At 45.5% G+C, this 26,462-nt stretch overlaps 1 protein-coding gene across 3 annotated transcripts in view; it reads left to right on the top strand.

The window, feature by feature from the left end:
• ADCY2 (adenylate cyclase 2) overlaps positions 1-26,462 on the top strand; it is a 1,055,565-nt gene that overhangs the window by 453,605 nt on the left and 575,498 nt on the right. For all 3 annotated transcript variants that reach the window (XM_033929720.1, XM_033929718.1, XM_033929719.1), the window contains one exon: positions 9,175-9,351. In XM_033929720.1, coding sequence (XP_033785611.1) covers positions 9,175-9,351 — 177 coding nt within the window. The remainder of the gene's footprint in view (positions 1-9,174; positions 9,352-26,462) is intronic.

Below are 26,462 nucleotides of genomic sequence, written 5' to 3'. Positions count from 1 at the left end.
ATCCTTTGTTAGTAGCTGTTAAAGGATAAAGTGAAAGTTTGGCCAATAGTCTGAGAGGAGCTGGAAAAGTTGAAGAGACAAGATGTCTGTTTGTATTGTGGATCAACCAATTATTACTGGCTTTCAAAGTTAACTTTTGATTCATTTTAGAATGAAAATACACGTCAGATTTCAACATGATATCACATAAAAGAGCATTTAGAATGCCCCTTAAAGTCCCCCAAAGTTAACTTTGAAAGCCACTGTTAATGTCGTTCTGAATTTGTGGTTTATGTTTTGGAATATCCCTGTCATTTGCTCTATATTGGTCAAATTTCCATGGCTCTGAAAACGCGATTCAGTGTCGTAGTAAGAGGGGTGCGGACCGCCCTGAGCGCCAAATCGGTGGGGGCACTGGCATCTTTCTGCCCCTCCCTGCCATACCATGCCACCCTCGTGCCATCCCTCTCCTCCACCCCATACTTCTATATTATCTTCGTTAGCGTGAGCAAATTATTTATTTATTTATTAAAAATTTATATACCGCATATAACTATACGGTTTACATATCACTTACATAAAATATTATTTCTCCACGATTTCCCTACCTGTTGCTCGCACCAGCCTGTTTCCCCTCTGAATTACTTCTGAGTCACGGGACCAGGAAGTGATGTCAGAGGGAATGCAACACTGGTGTGGAAAGCATGCTTGCAGAAGCCACTCATGCTGTAGAAGATTAAGAGGTATGGGGGGAGGGAAGGAGAGCGCAAGTGTTGAATGGGGGTGCAGGAAGGAGCAGGGGGCACAGAAGGAGTGGGAGCATGGAGGAGGGTACAGGGGGGCTCCACTGCCCCAGGCATCTTCTACCCTTACTACGCTACTGACGCATTTGAACATAAAAGTTGTTTGACTCTACAACTGACTCTACAATTGAACATAAAAGTTGTTTAACTGACCCATTGGTTCCTCATCGCCTGGAGGCAGGACATGAATTTGAAGATTTACATTATTGGTGTTAGAACAGATCCCAAGTTCTATCAGAAGAGGCAATAGAAAACGTTGTTCATGGCAAAGGGAGCAATATTGTATCTTCTTTTTAAAATCTGCTGTTACAGCAGGTTTAAATGCATTTAAAAGCAGGTGGAACACATTCTTGCTGAGAAGGAAGTAATTTTTATTTAAATTAAAGACGGATCAGCTGGCAATTTGATATATATTGTAAGTGGAGCCACATAGAGCAATATCCAGAAGTGTTTTGTGATATGTAGAAGCTGCAGCTGCTTCCATTGATAAAGCTTCGGTGGCTCTAGGTATCTGGCTAATTGGAGTCTTAGGCCACTCCCAGTATATCCCAGAATGCACTGGGAAGGAGACCTAAGACTCCAGTTGGCCCAGGAGCCTAAAGCCCCCCTTATGGGAGGGGCCTTAGGTATCTGAGCCAATCAGTGCCTTAGACTCCTCCCCGGTGCATACCAGAATGCACCAGGAAGGGGAAGGCCCACTATTTTGCACTGGCAGGCCTGCCAGCCAGAGGGTATATGCCTCCCTCAGGCTGAACCTTCATTTTATGTTTAAATCTGTTTTATTAAATTTTTCAAAAGAACATGTGAATACAAAATAGAAGCCAGACAATAGCAATGTACAAAAAACCTCATCAACCAAACCCTCCCCCCCTTCCTCCCCCCCCCCTAGGAACAGTCATTGTAAGAAACAATCATGTGAGTATTCAATCAAGCAAACGTGCCCTCACAATGGGTGTTAAAGTAGAACAAAATGGCCTCCAGCAACGAAGGAACAAAGTACCCTGCTTAGAATGTAAATCAGGAATGGCCTGGCATTCATATCCCACCATATGAATCATATGAATCCGCCAGTGAGAAACAGTAGGTGTTTGTGGCGATAACCAGCATTGTAAGATGGTCTTTATACCTACAATTATGGCCCGTTGAACAAAAGCATTCATGCCTGGTCTAACCGGGACCAGAGAGAACTTTAAAGTAAAAAGAAAAGTCACTGTAGGTGTCCAAGAGCACTTCTAGAGGGACTGGATCAAGAGGCCTATGCGCCTCCAATAAGCCCGAATACCAGGGCATAACCAAAACATGTGCCCAAGGGTTGCCCTAGGAGCATTACACTTGGAACAGCACATAGAAGGGTTAAGACGTGCTCTATAGGCGCGCACAGGGGCAAAGTAGGCACGCACCAGAAATTTGTAATAACGTTCCCTCTCCACCGCTGCAACCATGACAGAGGACCCCAATTTAAAACTCCACTTTAACATGGATGCTGACACTGTCACTTGTAAGTCCAGAGACCAGGCACTGGCCAAAGCAACATAGTCCAACTCCCCAGCCAGCTCTTGAAGAAAGCGATGGTGAAAACGAAGCGGAGTGGGGTCTTGCGCCGTTAAGCAAAAGGATTCAGTCAATTTGTCCTGCACCTCCTCTGTTAAAGCCTGTGAGGGAAGGGATTGTACAAAATGCAAAAGTTGTCCATAACTCAACCAATCATTGGGTGATAATAGCCGAGAGTCCTGCAGCATCTGGAATGTTTGTAGTGTACCATCCGGTTGCAATACTTGAGACAGATAAAACACACCATGCCGAGTCCAGGAGGATGAAGTGCCTAAACCAAGACCCGGTGAAAAATCCCCATTACCCAAAATAGGTAAACACGGTGTCACATCAAACCGAACATGCAATTGTGTGCATATTTGTTTCCAGATTTTACGCACCGGGAATAAAAATAAATCCCCATAATGGTGTGCACGCAAAGGTAGATGCGGGACATGTATTAAGTAACTAAAGTGAAATGGAGCAAAAGCTTGGCATTCCACCCCAGTCGCTGAAAAGTGAGAGGTCGTACAAAACCAATCGTTCAAATGACGAAGTTGGCAAGCTATGTTCATTCTCCCCAGATGCAACAACCCTAAACCCCCCTGAGCAATGGGTAAAGAAAGAGTACGAAGGGGAATCCGTGGACGTGTACCACCCCATAAGTACTCTGACAGTGTTTTATATAACACCCGAAGGTGACGGCGCTGTAAGAGCAAAGGTAAAGTCTGCAAAAGGTATAGCCACTGGGGAATAATCATCATATTATAAAGGGCTATTTTACCCAGGAGAGTTAATGGATATGAGCGCCAAGCACGTAACCTTTGTCCCGTGCGCATAAGCAGAGGCATAACATTAAGCATATATAACTGAGCCAAATCCTGCGGGATCAAAACCCCGAGATAACGTAAAGATGTAGAAGTCCATTCCAAAGGGAAGGACCCAATCCAAGTAGTCCGGACCACTTCCTGTAATGGAAGGACTAAGGATTTCTGCTTGTTCAGAGTAAGACCGGAGAATAGATGAAACTCGTCTAATATCTCAAGTGCCGAGGTAGGGAAGTTTGGGGGTGGGCCAATGTCAACAGGATATCATCAGCAAAAGCCAAGACCCGGAGTTGAGAAGAGCCCTCCTGCAGCCCGGCCAAAATATCATCCCTTTGAAGCGTCCGTATAAGGGGTTCCAAATAGAGTAAAAATAGTAAGGGTGATAACGGGCAACCCTGACGAGTCCCCCTACCAACCTTAAAGGGCTTTGTGAGAATCCCATTGACCAAAATAGACGCCGTAGGAGAGAAATACAAGGCTCGCAATGCAGATAAAAACCACCCTCCTATACCCACATATTCCAGGACCAAAAAAAGATAAGGCCAAAGGACTTGGTCAAAGGCCTTGGCAGCATCGAGACTGACTAAAATGCCGAGGGTGTCCGAGGCTTGCACCCTGGCCATTGCCAGTAGTGCCCGGCAAACATTAAGAACAGAGTGATGACCCTGAACAAAGCCTACCTGCGCCGGAGAAATAATATGAGGTAAAGGGGGTGTTAAACGATTAGCCAGCAAGCGAGACAGAATTTTTATATCTACATTGAGTAATGAAATTGGTCTGTAGGAGTCAACCATATCTTTAGGTTTCTGCGGCTTGGGAAGTAATGTGATGGTGGCAGAGTTTGCAAAATCTGGGAAGGCCCCAGTTTCCATAGCTGCCTCATAATAGCTCTGCAACGAGTCACAGAGCTGAGGGGACAACATCTTAAAAAATTCCGTCGAAAACCCATCCGGGCCGGGAGCTGTACAAGAACGTAAGTTTTTAATTGCCCTTTGGATTTCCACGCCCTGTATAGGTCTTTGCAAGGTTTCCCGCTGTCGGTTTGTAAAGCGAGGTAAGCCAGCGTCTTCTAGATAATCCAGAATATCGGGGCCACAGTAAGGACCAGGACTCGAATAGAAGGTAGAAAAATGCTGATAAAAGGCATCTGCAATATCCATCGGTTTAGTATGATAACTAGCTGGGCCCTGTCGGATTTTTGAAATATATCTAGATTCCTGCCAGTTCTTAGTTAGGGACGCCAACATCCGACCCGGTTTATTCCCGTAACGATAAAATTTATATTTACGATAAATAAGAGAGCGTTTAGCACGATCGTGGAATAACACATTAAGAGAGACCTGTGCCGAGTGAAGTTCATCTCGTAGTACAGCGGTAGGGGTTCGGAGGTAGGCCGCTTTCAAAGAAGAGCACTGGCGCTCCAGACTATTAATGCCCGCCGAAATGCGTTTTTTCCGTGCCGCCACATAGGCTATTATCGCCCCCCTAAGAACAGCCTTAGCGGTTTCCCAAAATAGACCCGAATTAGTACGATGCTGGGCGTTAGTGAACACGTAATCCTCCCAGCGAGTTCGGAGATATTCCCAAAAGGTGGGATCGTCTTGAAGATAAGATGGGAAACGCCACCTACGTGAACCCAGAGGGGACAATACCCAAGCCACATCTACCCATATTGGGCAATGATCAGATATCTCCAGTGGTCCTATGACAGCCTCAGAAACACGTGTAAACAGGGATTCCGATACCAATAGATAATCTAAGCGAGAAAAGGACCCATGAGCTCGAGATTGGTGGGTGTAATCCCGCTCCGACGGGTGGAGAAGGCGCCAAGGATCTACCAGGCCCAAAGACTGACAAAGAAAAGGAATGCCTTTAGTCAGATTAGAAGAAGAAGGTTCCACAGAGCTAGAGCGATCAAGAGTAGCGTTCATTACCTGATTAAGATCTTCAGCTATAATCAGGGGCTGCGATGTGTCTTGGAGACCCAGTGTCACCAGAGACTCAAAAAATTCTTGGGAGTAAGTTTTGGGCCCATATACATTCAGCAGCCGAAACTCGGTACCCTGAATAGAAACATGTACAAGTAGATATCTACCCAAAGGGTCCTCAGAAATTGATGTTATGGAGCATTGTAAACCTTTGCGTACTAATAAACAGACTCCCGCACGTTTCCCTGAGGAAGATGCGGAATACACTGAGCCCACCCAGCCCCGTCTTTAACTTTTGGTGTTCTTCCGGGGACAGTTTAGTTTCCTGTAAACACGCCAGATCCGCCCGATGGTGTTTTATCTGCCTCAAAAGTTTAGTGCGTTTCACTGGAGAAATAATGCCGGATACATTCCACGAAAGGATACGGAGGGAGTGTTCACCCAGGGTCATAACACAAACTGCTAAAAACAAAGCAAATTAAGTGTCGAACACCTGGGTGCCCAGCCCCGCCCAAGTGTGCAGTGTTAACCCAAGCACAAAAAAGAATACTCACAAATCGCATACATAGCTTCCATAGAAAAATAATAAAAAACCAACACATCATACCAGTAGACTGTTCCCAACCCAGTATCTCCCCTTCACCCAAACCCCAAAGAGACCCAAAAACACCCCCCGAAAAGAGTGTGCTAGAGGTCCAAATGACACCCCACAGGACCCCGCCCCTCCGAGCAACAATAAAAAATCACCAGTGTCAAACAATGAAAACATACTTTGAGAGATCAACAGAATCAATGTTCGAACGATATAGAGCCACACGGACGTGTGCATAAAGCCCTGGTTCTCAGGAAAATGTCACGGAGGCTCCAAGGAAGATCTTAGAGTTTTATTAATGTAGTCAGCAGCCTCAGAGGCCACTGTGAACAGGTGCCAGGAGCCCTCATGATGTATCTTCAGGATGGCAGGATATATGAATTGAAAACGATGCTTGTGTTCCACCAATTTGGAGCAGAGGGGATAAAAGGCCTTCTTTCGTTCTGTAAGGGCAGCGGAATAATCCTGACTAATCCGAATGGTAGTTCCACGAAATTGTAAGGCGTCACGCTTGGCCCGGTACTGTCGGAGGATTTCCATTTTATGTCTGTAGTTCAGGAACTTGGCCAGCACCACCCGAGGCCTGGAATCCCGGGCCGGACGAGCGCCTAGACGGTGAGCGCGCTCCAGGCAGAGAGGACCCAAGGAAGCTGTGTCGGGGAACTCCAGTTCCAGCCAGCCTTCCAACTCAGCTAGCAAATGAGCATCCGGGATATTTTCAGGAATGCCCAAGAAACGAAGGTTCCCCCGGTGGGAACGGTTCTCAAGATCGTCTAGTTTAGCCGCCTGCAACTGAACTGTTTCTTGTAGGGCCGCGAGGTCCAGCTCATGAGAGTTGATGGTGTCCTCTGCTGTGGAGACTCGCTGTTCGAGCTCAGTCGTTCTGGCCACGGTATCAGTAAGTAGCTGCTCCAGACGGTTCATTTGGGTAGTTAGAGTGTCCAGCTGTGGACCCAGAACCTGTGCCACCGCCACCTTGATGTCATTCAGCGCTGCGGCCGTGAACTCCGACACCGCAGTTCCGGGTGCGGCCGCCATTTTGGCCGCGTCGGGGCTCGCTCGCTCCTTTTCGAGCCGATTTCATTCGTGCCGCTTCCTGGGATTGCGTTAAATACTTGTCCATGGGATCCCCAGCCAGTTGCAAACAAGCTGTGCCGACCAAAAGCGCCAATTAGCCCAAGAACCGTATAGTTTGAGGAGCGGGGTCCCGGAGCCGATCAGGAACGTGTCCTCACCCGCTCATAGCGTCACGTGACCCCGAACCTTCATTTTAAAAGGTACGGGGGAGTGGGGGTAGTCTTCTTGTTAGGGGGGATGCCGGGTGGGATCTCCACAAGGGTGGGCCTGGAATGGGGGAGGTCCCGAGTGGCCGAGGATACTTTGGGGGTGGGGGCGATGCTTAATTTGGGGAGATGGTGGCAGGCAGGGCACTCCTTCTGCCGAGGGATGCTTGGGGGGGTGTGATGATTCATGGGGGTACCGGCTGGAGGAATTGGGCCCTCCTCCTGCCGCAGTCAAGGGGGAGGGTTCGAGGGCTCCTGCAGGAGAGTGTGGGCATTCCTTCTGCCAGCCAACTTGTGTGTGATGGGGGGGGTTGGCGAATTTCCTGCCACTACCGCTCAGCTGATCATGGCAGGGAGATTCCCTTGCCGCGATCAGCTCAGCGGCAGTGCGATTCTTTAAACAGTGCCTGTGGCATGGACACCGGTTACAGAATCGGAATGGTTAGGTGAGGTTAATGGACAGATGCGATTCTGTATAGGACGCCCATGTGCGATTCTCAAAAGCCGTTTAGGCGGCTGCTGAGATGGCGTCCTATACAGAATCAGGCCCTAAACATTTCCTTTATGTGATCTCTTTATCCTATATGCTACTCTCCCACTTGATTGTGATTTTTTTTTTTTTTAAATCAACAATTTATTTATTTATTTATTTTTTAATCTTTATTCATTTTTAAACTTATAATAAGTGTGATAACATATCCATACAAATAACCATAAATATATCACTTAATAATCAACAATGATACATATAATATTCTCTTATCTCCCCCCTCCCCACCCTTATCTATCATATAATCAATGGCCATGAATTTGGTCTTGAAGGATGAGATGTACAGTGTCGGCATCCATGAGACAAACTTGTTTTTTTCTGTTACATAGAGCTTTTTGGACCCCTGTTCGTTTACAAAAATTGGATAGCTCTAAGTCTAATGAATGTTGGCACTGTCATCTCGAAGCAGTGACTTTAGATCATTTATTATTCTATTGTCCATTCATTATGAATTTTTGGAAATCAATTTGGGACCAAATTAACTGTTTATTAGATAACCCTGTGGCATTATCCTATGATACTGTGCTGTTTGGTATGGCAATGAGAGCAAAAAGTCAGATATCTACAAATAATAACAAATTATTACTTATAATGACTGGGGTTGCCATTCAACAAATTACATATAATTGGAAAAATTGGAATAGATTAAATTATAATTTTTGGTGGAACTCCTTATGTCATATTTATAAAATGGAGAGACTTATTGCAATACAACAGGGTTGTTTCAGGAAATTTCAAGATATTTGGGAGCCATTAACAAAGTATTGTAATGATTAGAAAAATCTTGTTTCCCTTAAATTTACAAGTTCAATTATGGGGTGGGAGGGAGGGTATTTTTATTGTTACACTTGATTGTGATCTAAGGAGGATATTTTTCTTGGGAAATATTCTTTTGTATTGTATTACTTCCATTTTGCCTTAATAAGTGTATTCTTGAAAGTTTCTGGAAAATAAAATATATAAAAAAAGTTGCTAAGAGCCTACATTAAAGGTAACTATTGTTCAAAAGTTGAAAGCACAGGGGTCGATATTCATACTTCAGGAGGGAGGCCAGCTAACTCCTGCAGAAGGCACTGACTGCCGTTATTCAATGCCAGACAATTTGTGATGACTAATATTGAATATCTGGCTTATTTTTGACTGGTTCAAACTTAACCGGTTAAGCCAATTTTAAGAGCTGAGCGGCTAAGTTATAATGACCATAGATAGACCTACTTTTTGCATGGCTTGGACGGTCAAGTTTTAGCTACTAACTGCTAATATTCAGCAAAGATAGCCAGCTATATCCCTCTGAATATTAGTGATTAGCTTGCAAAACACCATTTAACCAGCCAGGAGACCACTAACTCAATAGCTAACTGGATAAAGTTAGGTCAGCAAAAAGACTGTCCTAACTTTATCTGGCTAGCAATCTGAATATCTTTGCTAACCAGTTAGCATCACCAGTCGGTGCTGATTCCCATATATTCACTGCCAGCCAATATTTGGACACTGGTGCTGAATATCAAGTGGATTTTTACTTGTGACAACCAGCATTTTAAAAAACCATGGGCTAAATATCAGCCACTTCGTTTTGCTAGATAACATGATAGAGAACTGTGACTTTAATTAAAACATTTCATGTTACATACTTATAAATACAAAATCTTATATGCTAATATGTTGTTTTCTTTATTAATTAGGGAGAAAGACGTAGCCCACAGCATCATTTTAGACCGAGACATACATTAGATGGTGCCAAAATGAGAGCCTCTGTCCGCATGACACGATACCTGGAGTCTTGGGGAGCAGCCAAGCCTTTTGCTCATTTACATCACAGAGATAGTATGACCACTGACAATGGAAAGATCAGTACCATGGTACGGTTTCTAAAACATTTCCATCATCTTTCTTTTTCATTGATATGACCAGTATGTTAGGATTTTATGGATTTATCATGGCAGGTTGATACTTGTCTGCTAATTGTCAGTATTTTTGTTGATCTATATGTTTGTTTCCATGGGGGCTTACATAATATGCAATTTGATTCTTGAAGATTCCTAATCAGTCTGATTTTCAGGATAACCATACGCTGCAAAATAGCACTTTAATTCATACACCAAAAGTACATATGTATTCCATGGGAACATTCATTGTGAATATACTGGAAATTTGTTCTATTTATGTATGCTTTGGACCAGGGCTGCCCATTTCTGGTCCTTGAGATCTACAGGCAGGCCAGGTTTTCAGAATATCCACAATGAATATGCATGAGAGAGATTTGCCTGAACTGCCTTCTTGGTATGCAAATCTCTCTCACGCATGTTCATTGTGGATATCCTGAAAACCTGGCCTGCCTGTAGATCTCGAGGACCGGAATTGGGCAGCCCTGCTTTAGACCCATGGAGGGGCATTTTCAATAGTGCATCTAAGTCTGACTTTGGATGTATCCCGCAAGACTTCCAAATATCGGGGCGGGGAAACATCCATTTTCAAAACCAATTTTTTTTTTTTTTTTTTTTAAATGACCTATTTGACATCTTGGCTCCAAAGGGAGTCTAATTTTTTGACCATTTTCGAATACCAAAACATTCATGTTCAAAACATCCTAATTCAGCATAGTAATGGATTGGCTACATAGACATTCCAACAGAGTAGTAGAGCACTGTGATAGAGTGGGGCAGCTTGCTCAGGAGAAGGATTGCATAGCCGGACAGACAAACCACACTCAGAGCATTCAAGAAAAAAAAATTTTTTATTCAGCAGTAGTGCAGAGCCTGTTTCCTCACAGGCTTCTATAAGTTTATGTTCTTCAAATAAAACAGTTAGGCTTTTCCCCAGTCTTTCTCAAAAACAAGTTCCCTTTTCCATAGGGTGTGCCACACCCCAAACAGTCTTTATTCCATGTGCAGGGAACAATTAGGCAGCATTATGTCCAGGTCTTAGCATGCACTAGAACAGGGGTAGGCAATTCCAGTCCTCAAGAGCTGGAGCCAGGTCAGGTTTTCAGGATATCCACAATGAATATGTATGAGATAGATTTGCATGCACTGCCTCCTTGAGATGCAAATTTATCTCATGCATATTTGTTGTGGATATCCTGAAAACCTGTCCTGGCTCCAGTTCTCGAGGACCGGAATTGCCTTTCCCTGCACTAGAACAAAGGCAGGGTTGTTAAATGCAATAGAGTCTTATCTCCTACAAACTCTGTCAGTGCCAGGCCCTTCAACCAGCTTCTCCAACTCCTAGATTCCCTCTAGTACACATCCCTCCTCCTGGGTCTGGCTCGGCCTTTTAAGTTTCCCTGAGTTACTTCCTGGTTTCCTACTTTTCTCCCCTCCCCCCTCCCTGGAAGAAACTCTTTCTCAGTGCTGCTGTGGTTGTGAGACAATTTAGCCAGGAGGGGGAGTGCCGGGTTTCCCTGAGGTTTATTCTGAGTCCAAGCAGCAGTGTCAAGCAGGGGAAGTGGCAGGGTTTCATACACTTCACATAAAGGTGTCAGATGTATATCTCACCATAGCCCCCTTATAATTTATGGTGAGCCCCCCCAAGACTTCCCCAAAACCTACTATACCTATCTGTGTACCACCCCAATAGCCCTTATGGCTGTAGGTGGCACCTATATGGCAGTTTAGTAGGGTTTGGTTGGGTTTTGATGGGCTCATAATTAATACTATAGATGTAGTTAGAGTGCCTTATGTGCCTGGGTCCTCGACTCTATGGTTCACTAGCCCACCCACTAGGCTACATAAGACACCTTTGTGCTGCTCTACTAGGCTTTCCTATATCAGATGCTGCTGTTCTAGAGCCCGGTATGTACCTTTTTGTTCTCATTTTTGTGTGGTGGAAGGGGATCGGTGAGCACTGGGGGGATGTGGGGGTGTCTTTTCTTGATGCATGAAATGGTCATCTGATCAGTTTGTAGCACTTAGATGCTTCTAAAACAGGTCTAGCTTCAAACATCTAAGTTCCGTCTAGGACGTCTTGGAAAACATTTCAAACACTGCAAGATGTCCAAATCTAACCCACCCTTATGTACACCCAAAGCCTGCCCATAACATGCCTCCACCACGCCTATCTCAAGCTCTGGACGTACAGAGGCTGGAATACCTCGCTAGACATCCAGAAAGGCAGTCTTGATTATTGGCACTTGGACATTCTGGCGATTAGAACATCCAAGTGCCGATTTAGAATGTTTTTCGGATGTTTATATTTTTTGATTATGAGCTCCTTAGGGTTCTAGTTCTGTAAAATGAGTTGATATATATGAGTAGTTATACTCTGCCTGGCATTTTAAAGCCCTTTTTATTATAGTATACATTGCTCTTTGTGACCCTGGGCAAGTCACTTAATCCCCCCATTGCCCCAGATACATTAGATAGATTGTGAGCGTCAGGACAGACAGGGAAAAATGCTTGAGTACCTGAATAAACTCATGTAAACTGTCCTGGGAGAACAGTATAGAAATTTGAATGAATGAATAAATTCACAGTATGTCTGGATTTTTGTGGTGCTGGTCACATTGAATGTATGAGGGCGAATCAAAAATTAAAGGCAATTGTTAAATTATGTGATAACCAAACAGAGCTAGTGAAATGCAACATATGTACTCGTACATTGTCTGTTAAATAGTTCATCCATGCATAGTGCAGCACTCGGTCTTTAGTCGTGTGGCAGCCATGAGGTCAGAAATGGACGCTCCATTGCAAGATTGTACCATCAAAGAACAACGTGCAGTAGTGCACTTTCTTGGGACGGAGGATGTGAAACCTGTGGAAATTGATTCAGTATGGACATAGCACTATGCATCAATGAAATGTTTTTGAGTGGGTAAAAAGGTTTAAAGTGGGAAGAACAGGTATAACCAACCAATAGTCGTTCTGGTCACTCATCAATATCACACACACAAGAGCACATTGACAGGATGGATGCCTTGATTAGAGAAGACTGACGGATAACAGTATCTCAAATTGGCTGCAAATTTGGATAGCAACTATGAATCTGCATTTGCCATAATGAAATGATGACTTGGGATACAGGAAAGTCTGTGCACGATGGGTTTCCCAAACAGCTTACTGATCTGTATAAGCAACAGCATTTGGAGGTTGCAAACCAGTTCCTGAGACGGTATGAAGAAGATCCGAGTATTCTGGAGAGAACTGTTACCAGCGATGAACTCCACAAGGATAGCTCCATACATGTGAGAAAACTCTGTTATATAACACCTGATAGGTATGAGAACACCAAAAAAATCACAAAACCATTAGTAGATTTGACTTGTAATTCCAATGGAATCTAAGCACTATAGTAATAGCATATGATCTACTAAATCAAAGGTACTTCTAAGATCAAATTGTAAAACTAAAGCTCCTTTACCTCTACTAAAAAGGATATATAAATGATCCAGCAAAGAAGACAAAACTGTTTCAGCCAGTGGCGTACCTAGGGGGGGGGGGGCGGGGGGGGGGGGGGCGGGCCGCCCCGGGTACCAGCCCTAAGGGGGTGTTCCCGGCCTTGCCGTTCAGTCCCCCGCCACCCCCGAAGGACCGCTCGCCCCACTGACCTTCCTGCACCACCTGTGAAGCAGCCCGCAGCAGGATCGCAAAGTCAGCGTCAGCATCCCTGCGCTGCTTCCTGCGCCGCGATCCCGCCCCTCCTCTGACGTCTGAGGAGGGGCGGGACCGTGGCGCAGGAAGCAGCGCAGGGATCGCTGACGCTGACTTCGCGATCCTGCTGCAGCTGCTTCATAGGTGGTGCGGGGAGGCCGGGGGGGCGAGCGGTCCTTCGGGGTGGGTCGGGGCATCAGGCCTTCAGGGTGGGGCGGGCGGGCAGGCAAGCAGGCTTTCAAGGGGGAGGGGATGACAGGCAGGCAGGCAGGCCTTCAAGGGGGGACAGGCCTTCGGGGGGGGGGTGCAGACCTTCAAGGGGTGCAGGCCTTCAAGGGGGGCAGGCAGGCCTTCAGGGGGGTGCAGGCCTTCGGGGGGGGTGTAGGCCTTTGGGGGGGTGAAGACCTTCAAGGGGGGCAGGCAGGCCTTCGGGGGGGTGTAGGCCTTTGGGGGGGGTGTAGGCCTTTGGGGGGGTGCAGACCTTCAAGGGGGGCAGGCAGGCCTTCAGGGGGGTGCAGGCCTTCGGGGGGGGTATAGGCCTTTGGGGGGGTGCAGACCTTCAAGGGGGGCAGGCAGGCCTTCAGGGGGGTGCAGGCCTTCGGGGGGGGTGTAGGCCTTTGGGGGGGTGCAGACCTTCAAGGGGGTGCAGGCCTTCAAGGGGGGGAACAGGCCTTCAAGGGGGGAAAGGCAGGCAGGCCTACAAGGGGGGGGGGGACAGGCCTACAAGGGGGGGGGGGACAGGCCTACAAGGGGGGGGGCAGGCCTTCAAGGGGGGGTGCAGGCCTTCAAGGGGGGGGCAGGCCTTCAAGGGGGAGACAGGCCTTCAAGGGGGGGAAAGGCAGGCAGGCCTTAAAGGGGGGGACAGGCCTACAAGGGGGTGGGACAGGCCTTCAAGGGGGGGACAGGCCTTCGGGGGGGTGCAGACCTTCAAGGGAGTGCAGGCCTTCGGGGGGGGTGCAGTCCTTCAAGGGGGTGCAGGCCTTCAAGGGGGGGAAAGGCAGGCAGGCCTTCAAGGGGGGGACAGGCCTACAAGGGGGGGGAGAAGCTACAAGGGGGTGGGACAGGCCTTCAAGTGGGGGACAGGCCTTCGGGGGGGTGCAGGCCTTTGGGGGGTGCAGACCTTCAAGGGGGGGACAGGCAGGCAGGCCTTCAAGGGGGGGACAGGCCTACAAGGGGAAGGGACAGGCCTTCAAGGGGGGTGCAGGCCTTCAAGGTGGGACAGGCAGACCTTTAAGGGGGGACAGGCCTTTGGGGGGGACCATGATTTAGAAGTACACGGAGGGAAGGGGGTGTTCAAAGAGACATGCATATGCCAAACTTTGGGGGGGGAAGAAATAATGGGTCTGAAAATAGAGGAGAGGGAGAGAGATGATGGACCATGGGATTTAGGGAGGGAAGGAACAGAAAGGGAGAGAAATTGGACACAAGGGATGGTGTGGAGGAGGGATAGAGATACTGGATAGGAGGGTAATTAGGAAAAGAAACGGAGAGATGGTGGACTCTGGGATGGTGGGGAAGGAGGGAGAGATGCCGGATGAAAGGGTATTTAAGAAAAGGTGGATCTGGGGAGGGAGATGAAAAAAAGGAAAGATACCAGACTTCCTGGGAAGGGAAGGGAAATGGAAAGGGAGGACAGAGTTGGCAGATGGATGGTTAGCATGCAGAAAGAAGGAGACCCTGGCAAGCAAGTTATCAGAAGAAAACCAGAGCCTTGGACCAACAAGATTTGAAATATAACCAGACAACAAAAGGTAGAAAAATTAATTTTATTTTCTGTTTTGTGATTATAACATGTCAGATTTGAAATGTGTATCCTGCCAGAGCTGGTGTTGGACTGCAAACGTGAGCTAGGATTTAACAGAAAGAGGAAAAGTCCTTTTTGTTTCTTTATTTTATTTACACCACAGCGCCAGTGTGGTTAGGAGAAGCCAAAGGGGGTGAAAAAGCTATAAAACCCACCAGGAGTTTTGAAAAAAATCACCCAACTGGGCAGGAAAATCGAATTGAAAAACCAATTCAATAGGGCTGAATCGAATCAAAATTTTTTTTTCCTGTATCTGGCAGCATTAGTTTGCGCTACTGTCTTAGACTTTAGGACCTGGGATTGGGGAGAGATGGCATCCTCAGTACTTTATAATGCAAGTGAAACGAGGATTTGGTCAGACTTTTGAAGGGTCTGCAGAAAAAAAATATTGTATAGGCCGGGGACATGAGACAGCAGGAAATGGGAACTTTTCTTCCTTCTATTTTTGTGAATGGAAAGGCTGAGGATGTCAGAGAGGTCAGTTAAAATATGTGCTTTATAAGAAAATATAATAATGTGTTTTATAAAGTTTATAGCATAGCTGGCCTACCCAGTGAGGTGTTCCTAGTGGTGATGGTGGCAGCGTGTCAATTGAGAGGAAGAGGTGGTCTGGGAAATTCTGCTGAGCAAACTCCGGGCCCATTTCCACCCCCCAGTTAGTCCACTCCACTCAACTGATTCACACACTGAGTGGGTCTTTGGGTGTTGTTTTGGGATCTCTTCCAGTGGTTTATCTCCTTCTGGTCCAAGGAAGGAAACTTTGTTATCCTTAGCATTGACCTACAGAATATGTTTGTAACAGCGCTGCTTGTGTGGCATTAGGCTATGTAGTGATCGAAAGAAAAAAACAGACCTTTGCACATTTTTGCACTATATGGTGGGTGTATGAGGAGATTCACATTTCCTGCACAGCTAAGTCCATGTGAAGTTAACTTGTGCTGTATTTGACATCTAGCAAGGTCTCTGTTTGAAAGGAAAGATCTAAACTTAAAAATGAAGTGGCCAGAAGTTATGGTAAAAGCAGATAGTGTAGCTGGTTTTAAGAAAGATTTGGACAAATTCCTGGAGGAAAAGTCCATAATCTGTTATTAAGACATGGGGGAAGTGTCTGCTTGCCCTGGATCGGTAGCATGGAATGTTGCTACTCTTTGGGTTTTGACCAGGTATTAGTGTCCTGGATTGGCTACCATGAGAATGGGCTACTGGGCATGATGGACCATTGGTCTGACCCAGTTAGGCTATTCTTATGTTATGTTCTCATCTGTAGGGGCCTTTGTTTTCACTTCTTATTTTAATGTATTTTTTTTCTGGGAACTTATCAGTGTTTTTTATAATGGGAACAAAAATGGAAGAGAATTAATGTGTGTGGAATGGGAGGTAACTAATTTCTTCAGCTAAATAATTCAATCCACTTCAAACAGACATAGGAGAACTTGTGCACCATTCACACACCCTCCAACCAAAAACGTCAAAAAAAAACAACTGTTCGACAACCTCCTAGCCATTCGAGCTGCAACACTCGACCCCCAACTCTACAACCAATTGATATCAACCACAGACTGCAAAACCTTCAAAAAGAAATAAAAACCCTTCTATTCAAAAAACACATAAAACCGAACTAACACAATCAGAACTGTCCCAAGCATCACCTGCAACTACTCCATATCCCCCAGAGACCCAGTGTTGTAATATTACAACATCACATTTAAGGCTACAAAATAAACCCTCCCCCATTTTTTTTCTTTTTAAAACTTCATGTACATTACTAATAGAACCTATTGTTCAGTTCTGCAACTCCATTGGATGGTTGAATGTGTAAATAGGTCTGTTTATCTGGCCATGAAGTCATACAACCCTGTTGCCTGCTTTGGAGTATATCATCTTGTTGTTTTGGATGGGATACATCAGGACTAAAGTAAGTAAAAAGCTTGAAATATTTTTTTATGTGATCATTAATATGTGTAGATCATGCAGATTTTATGACATCATTGAATATACTGATTTTAAGAGATTTAGAGCTGGTTATTTCTATGTTGTAATTTTACAACAGTGGGTCAAAGTGATAGCAAGGTTTTGTCTGCACTCCCCTGAGACCCAGTGTTGTAATATTACAACATCACATTTAAGGCTACAAAATAAACCCTCCCCCATTTTTTTTCTTTTTAAAACTTCATGTACATTACTAATAGAACCTATTGTTCAGTTCAGCAACACCATTGGATGGTTGAATGTGTAAATAGGTCTGTTTATCTGGCCATGAAGTCATACAACCCTGTTGCCTGCTTTGGACTAAATCATCTTGTTGTTTTGGACGGGATACATCAGGACTAAAGTAAGTAAAAAGCTTGAAATATTTTTTTATGTGATCATTAATATGTGTAGATCATGCAGATTTTATGACATCATTGAATATACTGATTTTAAGAGATTTAGAGCTGGTTATTTCTATGTTGTAATTTTACAACAGTGGGTCAAAGTGATAGCAAGGTTTTGTCTGCACTTTAAACTTGAGAAGGTGATAAATCTCCAGGAGGTGAGGATTAAAGTGTTTGCATGTCTAATTGAACAATAGGTCTACTTGATAGAAGTTGTGGAATATGGAGTTATCGGTGAAGTGGACAAGGAAAATAAATTACCCGATGACCACCTAACTTCTGATGTTCAAATCATCCCAACAGAGGCAGAACATCCTGATGCCAAGACTGGGCCCCGTGACAGATATCGATGGCTGAAAAAGAATTTCATCTCTCCCAGTACTGATTTTTCTGGTCAGGATGTCAGTAATGATGTCCATTCCCTCTGCACACCACTGGAGTACTTTCAGAAGTTTGTGACAGAAGATATGATCAACGCTCTGGCAGATAACACAAATCAGTACAGTTTTCAGAAGAAAGGATCATCTATAAACACAAACACAAAGGAAATAGAGCAGATGATTGGCATGTATCTGAAGATGGGTCTTGTCCAAATGCCTGGAGTCCATATGTACTGGGAAGCAGACACAAGATACAGTCCTGTCGCTGATGTAATGTCACGAAACAGATTCCAGTCTCTGTTGACATCATTACATTTTGTGAACAATCTAACCGTGTCTGAGATGGAACAAAAAAGTGACAAACTCTGGAAACTCAGACCATGGCTTGATGCTTTCATAGAGAAATGCCTAAAAGTGGTCCCTGAAGAACATAACTCTGTTGATGAAATGATGATCCCTTTCAGGGGGAAATTCAGCAGCATCAAACAGTACATGCGTGGCAAGCCAAACCCATGGGGGTTCAAGCTGTGGGCAAGGACTGGAATCTCTGGTATACTTTGTGATTTTGATGTGTACCAAGGCAGTGTGAATGGAATACGGGCAAGATCTGAACTTGGACTATCAGGGGATGTTGTGATGAAACTTGCTTCCACACTTCCACATAGTCACAACTACAAGATCTATGCAGACAACTTTTTCACCAGCATCCCATTGATAGGCTGCTGGATTGTGGAATTCATTACACAGGAACAGCCAGACAAGTGCGCCTTCCAAACTGTAATCTTGAGGATGAGAAAAGCTTGAAGAAAAAGGGAAGAGGAAGCTTTGATGTCAGAGTGGAGTCAAATCACAACATTTGTGCTGTGAAATGGTTTGACAACAGACAGGTTACACTTGTGTCTTCCTTTGCTGGCCCACAACCAGTGGAGAAGATTCAACGCTGGGACAAAACTGCCAAAAGATTTGCGCTAACATGAAATTTTTTGTGCAAAAACACGAAATTTCTTGATTACCGCTGATAGAAATGCCAAAAGGAATGCCACCGAGAGGTTAGAAAAGCAAAAGGGAAATATGAAGAGGGGCTGGCCAGGGAGGCGAAAAACTTCAAGGCATTCTTCAGTTACGTAAAGGGGAAGCGACCAGCGAGAGAGGAGGTGGGGCCGTTGGACGATGGGGATAGGAAGGGAGTGATCAAGGAGGATAAAGAGGTAGCTGAGAGGTTGAACACGTTCTTCTCGTCGGTTTTCACGAGAGAAGACACATCTAATATACCAGACTCAGAGGAGCTCATGAGTGGGGAACAGGCTGAAAAATTAGAACACATAGAGGTAAGTAAGGAGGATGTCCTCAAGCAGATAGACAGGTTAAAATGCGGCAAATCGCCGGGCCTGGACGGGATCCACCTAAGGGTTCTGAAAGAACTAAGACAAGAAATAGCGGGCACAATCCAGCATGTTTGCAACCTATCCTTGAAAACTGGAGAGGTACCAGAGGACTGGAAATTGGCGAATGTCACACCTATCTTCAAGAAGGGATCGAGGGGTGACCCCGGAAACTACAGGCCGGTGAGCCTGACTTCAATTATAGGGAAGATGGTGGAAGCTATGATCAAGGATGGTATTTGCGAGCATATCGAGAGATATGGCCTACTGAGAACAAGCCAGCATGGATTCTGTAAGGGAAGGTCATGCTTAACGAACCTTCTGCACTTCTTTGAGGGAATAAGCAGTCGGGTGGACAATGGGGAACCTATAGACATCATTTACCTTGATTTTCAAAAGGCTTTCGACAAGGTGCCACATGAAAGGCTGCTTAGGAAACTGTGGAACCACGGGGTGGGAGGGGATGTGCACAGATGGATCGAGCACTGGTTGTCGGGTAGACTGCAGAGGGTCGGAGTAAAGGGACAATACTCTGACTGGCGGGGAGTCACGAGCGGTGTGCCACAGGGATCGGTGCTGGGGCCGTTACTCTTCAACATATTTATCAATGACCTGGAAAAAGAGGCAAAGTGCGAGGTTATAAAATTTGCAGACGATACCAAACTGTGCGGCAGAGTTAGGTCTAGGGAGGAGTGTGAGGACCTGCAAAGGGACCTGGACAAGCTGGAAGACTGGGCAAACAAATGGCAAATGCGCTTTAACGTGGAAAAATGCAAGGTCATGCATATAGGTAAAAAGAACCCGCTGTTCAAATACAAATTGGGGGGGGGCATTATTGGGAGACAGCAGTCTTGAGAGAGACTTGGGTGTGCTGGTAGATGCATCACTGAAGCCATCTGCACAGTGCGCAGCAGCCTCGAAAAAAGCCAACAGAATGCTGGGCATCATAAAGAGGGGCATAACAACCAGGACGCGGGAAGTCATCATGCCATTGTATAGAGCTATGGTGCGTCCACATCTGGAATACTGCGTTCAATACTGGTCGCCGTACCTCAAGAAGGACATGGCAGTGCTTGAGAGAGTCCAAAGGAGAGCAACGAAACTGGTAAGAGGGCTGGAACACTGCCCATATGCCGAGAGGTTGGATAGGCTGGGGCTCTTCTCTCTGGAAAAAAGGAGGCTCAGGGGAGATATGATAGAGACCTTCAAGATCATGAGGGGCATAGAGAGGGTGGATAGGGACAGATTCTTCAGACTGAAGGGGTCAACAGGCACGAGGGGGCATTCGGAGAAACTGAAGGGAGATAGGTTCAGAACAAATGCAAGGAAGTTTTTCTTCACCCAAAGGGTCGTGGACACTTGGAATGCGCTACCGGAGGAAGTGATCAGGCAGAGTACGGTACAGGGATTCAAACAGGGATTGGACGGATTCCTGAGGGATAGGGGGATCGTGGGATACTGAGAGAGGTGCTGGGATGTAACACAGGTATAGAAAGCAAACCAAGTAATAAGTATAGAAATCCGACCAGGTCGTGCATGTGCAAGACCGGAGGGTTAGGACTTCGATGGGAAGATAAAACTCAATGGGAAACCAAGGTGGCAAGGGGGCCCCTTCTGGTGTCTCAGACAGGCCGTGACCTGTTCGGGCCGCCGCGAGAGCGGACTGCTGGGCAAGATGGACCTGAGGTCTGACCCAGCGGAGGCACTGCTTATGTTCTTATGTTCTTAAGTCAATGGGCGCTTCACAGGGAAAAATTTGCGTTTTTATATGATACTCATTTTTTGTATTAAATTGATAATAAAAATTACTTTTTTCTTTATTATACTATTGTTGTTGTGTATATACATAAACTTAGGTGGGTCTTTATAAGCTGTAAAGTACAAATAAACTTTTAATTATTCCTTACATGTGTTCAGAGAGAGAGTGACACTATTGAAATTCTGCTACCTTACAGGCCCAGCGTTGCAATTTTACAACATCCTCCCCAAAAGTTACTAAAATGTCAAAATAAAAAAAAAACACTGATTTAGGGATCACAAGCCTCCTATAACAACATGTGAACGTTCGAAAAAAAATTTTTACGTTTTTTTCTATATTTGGGTCTCTAAGTGATATGTACTTCTGATCAGTGTTCCCTCTAAGCGGGCGGGTGTTGTGAGCAAACTTTTTTCACCGTGAGCCAAAAATATCGGGCGCCAGCAAGTTATGAGCCAACTCGCCCGATTCTCCTCTCGCTGCCCTGCCATCTGCCGTACGCCTCTTCCGATCGTGCGCTGTGACGAGAAACGTGTGCGCTGCGATGTAATATTTTGTGCGCCAGCGCACGCCAGCGCAGCTTAGCGGGAACACTGGTTCAAATGGTTTTATTTATTTCCCCAAATTTATTTTTGTTATACGCATTGAAAATATTTGATATTGCGTTTAAATCAAAATCTCAATAAACTTGAAACGAGTGCCCGTGAGATTGTGGGAGGGTTAAATACTCAAAACTTAGAAGTTTTTGCTACGCCAGCTTTCTGGTATCTTTACATACAGTGGCGTACCTAGCATATGTAACATCCGGGGCCCATCATTTTTTGGCACCCCCCCCCCATCTGTAAGAAAAACATGATTTTTAGTAACAAACCACACGTCACACATGAGTACCTAGGAAAAGGCAGCATCTTACATATTGCAGTGAGCAGTACATCAATACACCCATTGTAAAACTAAACAAGCCAGACCAGCACAGATCAATCCTACACCGTCAATCCTAACAGAAAACCATGTCTTTCGAACACACAGAACACAGAAAACACCTTCGCCTAGTAAGGAATATGTAATCACAAACTAACCCCTCCCTCTTTTACAAAACTGTAGTGTGGATTTTAGCTACGGAGGTAACAGCTCTGATGCTCATAAAATTCTGAGCATCAGAGCTGCTACCACCAAGGCTGGTGCTAAAAACGCTTCACAGTTTTGTAAAAGGGGGGATAAAATAAAAATACATAGACAAAGGTTAAATTGAACCAGCAAGAAGCTGGACTCTGCATACAATGCTTCACAGAAACAGTGACACATGTCTCCTAAAGCAATAAATAAATAGAAATTTTTTTCTACCTTTGTCTTCTGTGGTTTCTCCTTTCCTCATCTTCTTGTAACTCTCTTCCTTCCATTCACTGTCTGCCGTCTCTCTTCCCCTATATGGCATCTTCTCTCCTTCTATGCCCCTTCCAGAAACTGTATGCCTCCCCCTTCCATCTCTCCTTTCACCCCATTGGTCTGGCATCTCTCTCCTCGCCTTCCCTCTCCCACACCTCTCCTCATAGTCTGGTATCTCCCCTTCCCTGATTCTCTGGCATCTCTCTCCTTTCCTTTTCTTCCATCTTTCGTTCCCCCTCCATGCTCTCACATCTCCCCCTTCCTTTTCCCTTAGACTGGCATACCTTCCTCCTACGCTCCAAGCCCTGGCATCTCCTTTAATTCCCTCCCTCATCTTCCTTCTCCCTCCAGCTGGGTACCGCAACACTCTTCCCTGCAGCTCTGCACTTCCCCACAATTGCCATGCTTCGGTTCCTCTTCTTCCTTCCTTCCTCCCCCCCCCCCCCGCGGGACCCTGCGGCACCATCAACTCTTACTCCCTCTAATGTCGGCCCTGCAGCTCCAGACTTCCTCGCACCTTCTCCCCTCCCCCTTTGGATCGCTATTATTTTAAATGTTATAGCCGCGGAGCTGTATCCATCAGTGGAGATGTCTAACCTCGGCCTGCCCCGGAACTCTTACTGCAGCAGCCGCCCGTCTAGGCAGGAACAGGAAGTCACTGTTGCAGTAAGAGTTCCGGGGCAGGCCGAGGTTAGACATCTCCACTGATGGATACAGCTCCGCGGCTATAACATTTAAAATAATAGCGATCCAAAGGGGGAGGGGAGAAGGTGCGAGGAAGTCTGGAGCTGCAGGGCCGACATTAGAGGGAGTAAGAGTTGATGGTGCCGCAGGGTCCCGCGGGGGGGGGGGGGGAGGAAGGAAGGAAGAAGAGGAACCGAAGCATGGCAATTGTGGGGAAGTGCAATCCCCCCAATGCGTCCCCTTACCTTACCTCCCCTTACCTTTGCGACGCGTGTGTGCGCTGTGAAGAGAAACTTTGCGCTGCGATGTAATATTTTGTGCGCGCGCGCAGGCCAACGCACCTTAGCGGGAACACTGCTTCTGATGTCATGGCAATTCAGACATAATTTATGTTATGTTATGTTTGGAATAATGGTTACATATATGAGGTTCAATAAAAGAAAATTTTCACTGCCTGTTTCTATTCTGACCATTTATTCCATTTCATGGTTATTGCAAAAAAAAAAAAAAAAAAAATTTTTTTTACATGGGGGGGGGGGGGGGGGGTGTCAAAAAATGATGGGCCCCGGGTGCCACATACCCTAGGTACGCCACTGGTTTCAGCCCTCTGCCCTTCTCTTTCTCAGACACCCCCTCCCCATGTGCCTTTCTCAGATACACATACACACACATATCAAATGTGCCCTCTGCCCTTCTCTCAGTCACATCCCACTTGCCCTCAGCCATTTTGCTCTTCTCTTTCTCAGACATGTCCCACCTGCCCTCAGCCCTTTAATCTCCGAGAGCTTGTTCATTTGCTGTCTCATGAGATTGGGAGTTATAAGATCAACAGGCTCTTCTTGCACCTCAACACATATCAGTTGCTGCAAAAAGTGTAAAGCCCTCTTTGATGTTATGGCAAACTAAAACTATATTAAAAAGTTTTGATATCGCAACAGTAAAGCCAATGTACCAACCCAGGACCTTACCATATCATAACAGTATTAAATTTCTGAACTCAAGCTGCAACAATCTTATGCACCTAGTGAGAAAACAGAACACTGAGATTGCTGCAAGATTTCTACATACAAACTATATGCATTATTTTATTGGATTATTTTGTAAACTGCTTTGATCCTATTTGGCAAATTAAACATAAACAGATTTTTAATAAACATACTAGCAGAATCCCACACCCTGGTCACACGCGCAAGACACATGAAACAAGAGACTACAGATCAGGCGAAAATCTTGATTGGAAACCTCAATAAATCAGACTCAGTATATACAGTAATACTGATAGGTACCATCTACTCGTATTCAAGTCCTAGCGACTTGATAAACATCATCAAGTTTTTGTGGCAGAATATAGAAGTAGATTTACAGAACTTTCTGCTGTGCAGTATGAATTTTATGTTGTCACCATTGTCTCATCAAACACGATCCTCCGCCTCCAACACTGTCCATCTGCTGATGCCCAGAAGGGTGGTACATCATTAGACTGTGTCAACTCCCCACGAGCTCCTGATCATTGCAGCGAGCTGTGGTCCACGTGACTTTAACTGTTCCCAGCATGAACCCTTTAACAAGGGAATCCTTCAGGCCTTCTTAGGCAACCACCTAAGATAAAACAGTAGGTTCAAGGTTCTCAGGTAAATCAGGCAAAAGGAAAAAGAAAACCACACACTGCCCAGCATGCCAGAAAAATAAAGCTGTATTTTATTTTTATACTCCAGGTTTACTTTGTCCAGGTACTTGCAATGCATAGCAATATTTTCAATGCATATGTTTTAGTGAAACATAAAACTTCAGGCCAATCTGACCCCTCTGGCTTAGTAAATACCAGCTTAGCTCTAATGTCAAAAAACATCAAACCAAATTAAATACACCCTTTAGGCTGGACTCTCTAGTCTTTTATATCACAGTCCTCTTCACTAGCCTTCTGGGTGTTAGCATAACCTCAGCAGAATTCCTTCTCCATGCAAAGGCAGAAGAAAAAACAAAACTATACTCCTGCAGTCCAGGCAAAATAAAGCTTTTACAAAAAAAAAAGTCAAAAAGAAAACAGCTAACGTTGCAGCACTGCCATGGAGTGCCTGGAGATAAGGAACTTCTTTTACAAAGGAGCTCTCCTGTGCTTGCCGTTAGACAAAATCTAATCTGCCTCTAATTAGTTTCCAGCTGGGCTGGGAGAGTGAAAAGACAAACGCTACTGTGTGTTGCAATGCTAGTCAGTACAATGTCCCGTTTCAAGCATTGCAGTGCTTTAAAGATTAGCTTTGCTAAGCTCCCAGTGTTTTGCATACAAGCACTGTTTCACTCAAACTTTTAAGCAAAAAAAACAGGTAAGAAACAAAGCCACACATTCCCCACCTTTGCTCAATCAAGGTTCATGGCATCAAAACCCTTGCTGGGCAGACTTGAAACTCCAAGGTCCATGGGTTCACCACTCTGGACTTGTCCCTCTGCTTCAATCTCCAGCACATCAAACATCTTCACAATTAGGGCTAGGTTCCCCACACCTCCGTGGAGGAGCAGGGTGCTCTCCTGCTTCCTGGGCTCCCCTCCCTGACTCTCTCAGCTGCTCTGTTTTAACCCCCTCTAATTCGCCCCTCCCTGCTCTGAAGAGGGGGAAGGGAGAAAAATCTCTCTGCAGCTGTGCCTGTCTCAGTGACAGCTTCCTGTGCTGAGACTGGCCTTCTGGGAGCTGTAGTTTCTTAGCTCCTGGGATAGTCCAAGTGAAGTCAGCTTTTCATATTCTGCAGGGCCAACCTGACCAGCTCTCCTGCCTCGGGGACTACCAACCTTCTTCACCACTGTGTCAAAGCTAGGGAGAGCGCTAGATTTGTCACAATTGACATCTCCACTGAATCCTGTCCACCTTGGGAGGTCCTGCTGGTAGTGAAACTACTGATGGCATAGCTTTCAGCTTCTCAGATGTGCACAAGCCCCAGTGACACGACAAGCCTATGTACCATGACTGGAGATGCAGCAATACTAGAGAATACACTTCTCCCTCAATATTCGCAGGGGTTAGGGGCAGAGCCGGCCCGCAAATATTTAAAATTTGCGAATAACATTTGGGATGGCTCTGACCCACCCCCTGCCATCCCCCGGAGCTTACCTAGTGGTCTAGTGGGCTTTCGGAGCAGGAGCGATCTTCCTATGTTCCTGCTCTGTGCAGATCACTCATACAAAATGGCTGTGGGGAGTTCCCATCATAGTCTCGAGAGACTACGGGAACTCATGGCAGCCATTTTGTATGAGTGATCTGCACGAGGCAGGAGCATAGGAAGATTGCTCCTGCCCTGAAAGCCCGCTAGACCACCAGCTAAGGTCCAGGGAGGTCCAGGATGCAGCGTTTCTTTTCTTCTCCCCCCCCATCACGAATAACCAAATCCGCGGATATTGAAACCGCGGATTCGGAGGGAGAAGTGTATAATCAAGGGATGTGTATTTCCAATGACTCCCATAAACAGGCAGTATCGTTATAATGTTTTACATTATTTTTTTTTAAAAGACTTATTTGAGTACCATTTTGCAAGGTCTTCAGAAGTGCCAATTGCTAGCCAAGTATTTTTTATGGCTAAGCAACGATGTCGGCACTGGCATCGTCATCAGACCTGCTTTATTTTTTTT

The sequence above is a fragment of the Geotrypetes seraphini genome, chromosome 2 (assembly GCF_902459505.1).
Source record: "Geotrypetes seraphini chromosome 2, aGeoSer1.1, whole genome shotgun sequence".
NCBI classification, from domain to species: domain Eukaryota; kingdom Metazoa; phylum Chordata; class Amphibia; order Gymnophiona; family Dermophiidae; genus Geotrypetes; species Geotrypetes seraphini.
Note: the sequence above shows the minus strand (reverse complement) of the source record. Positions and strands in the feature narration are given on the sequence as shown.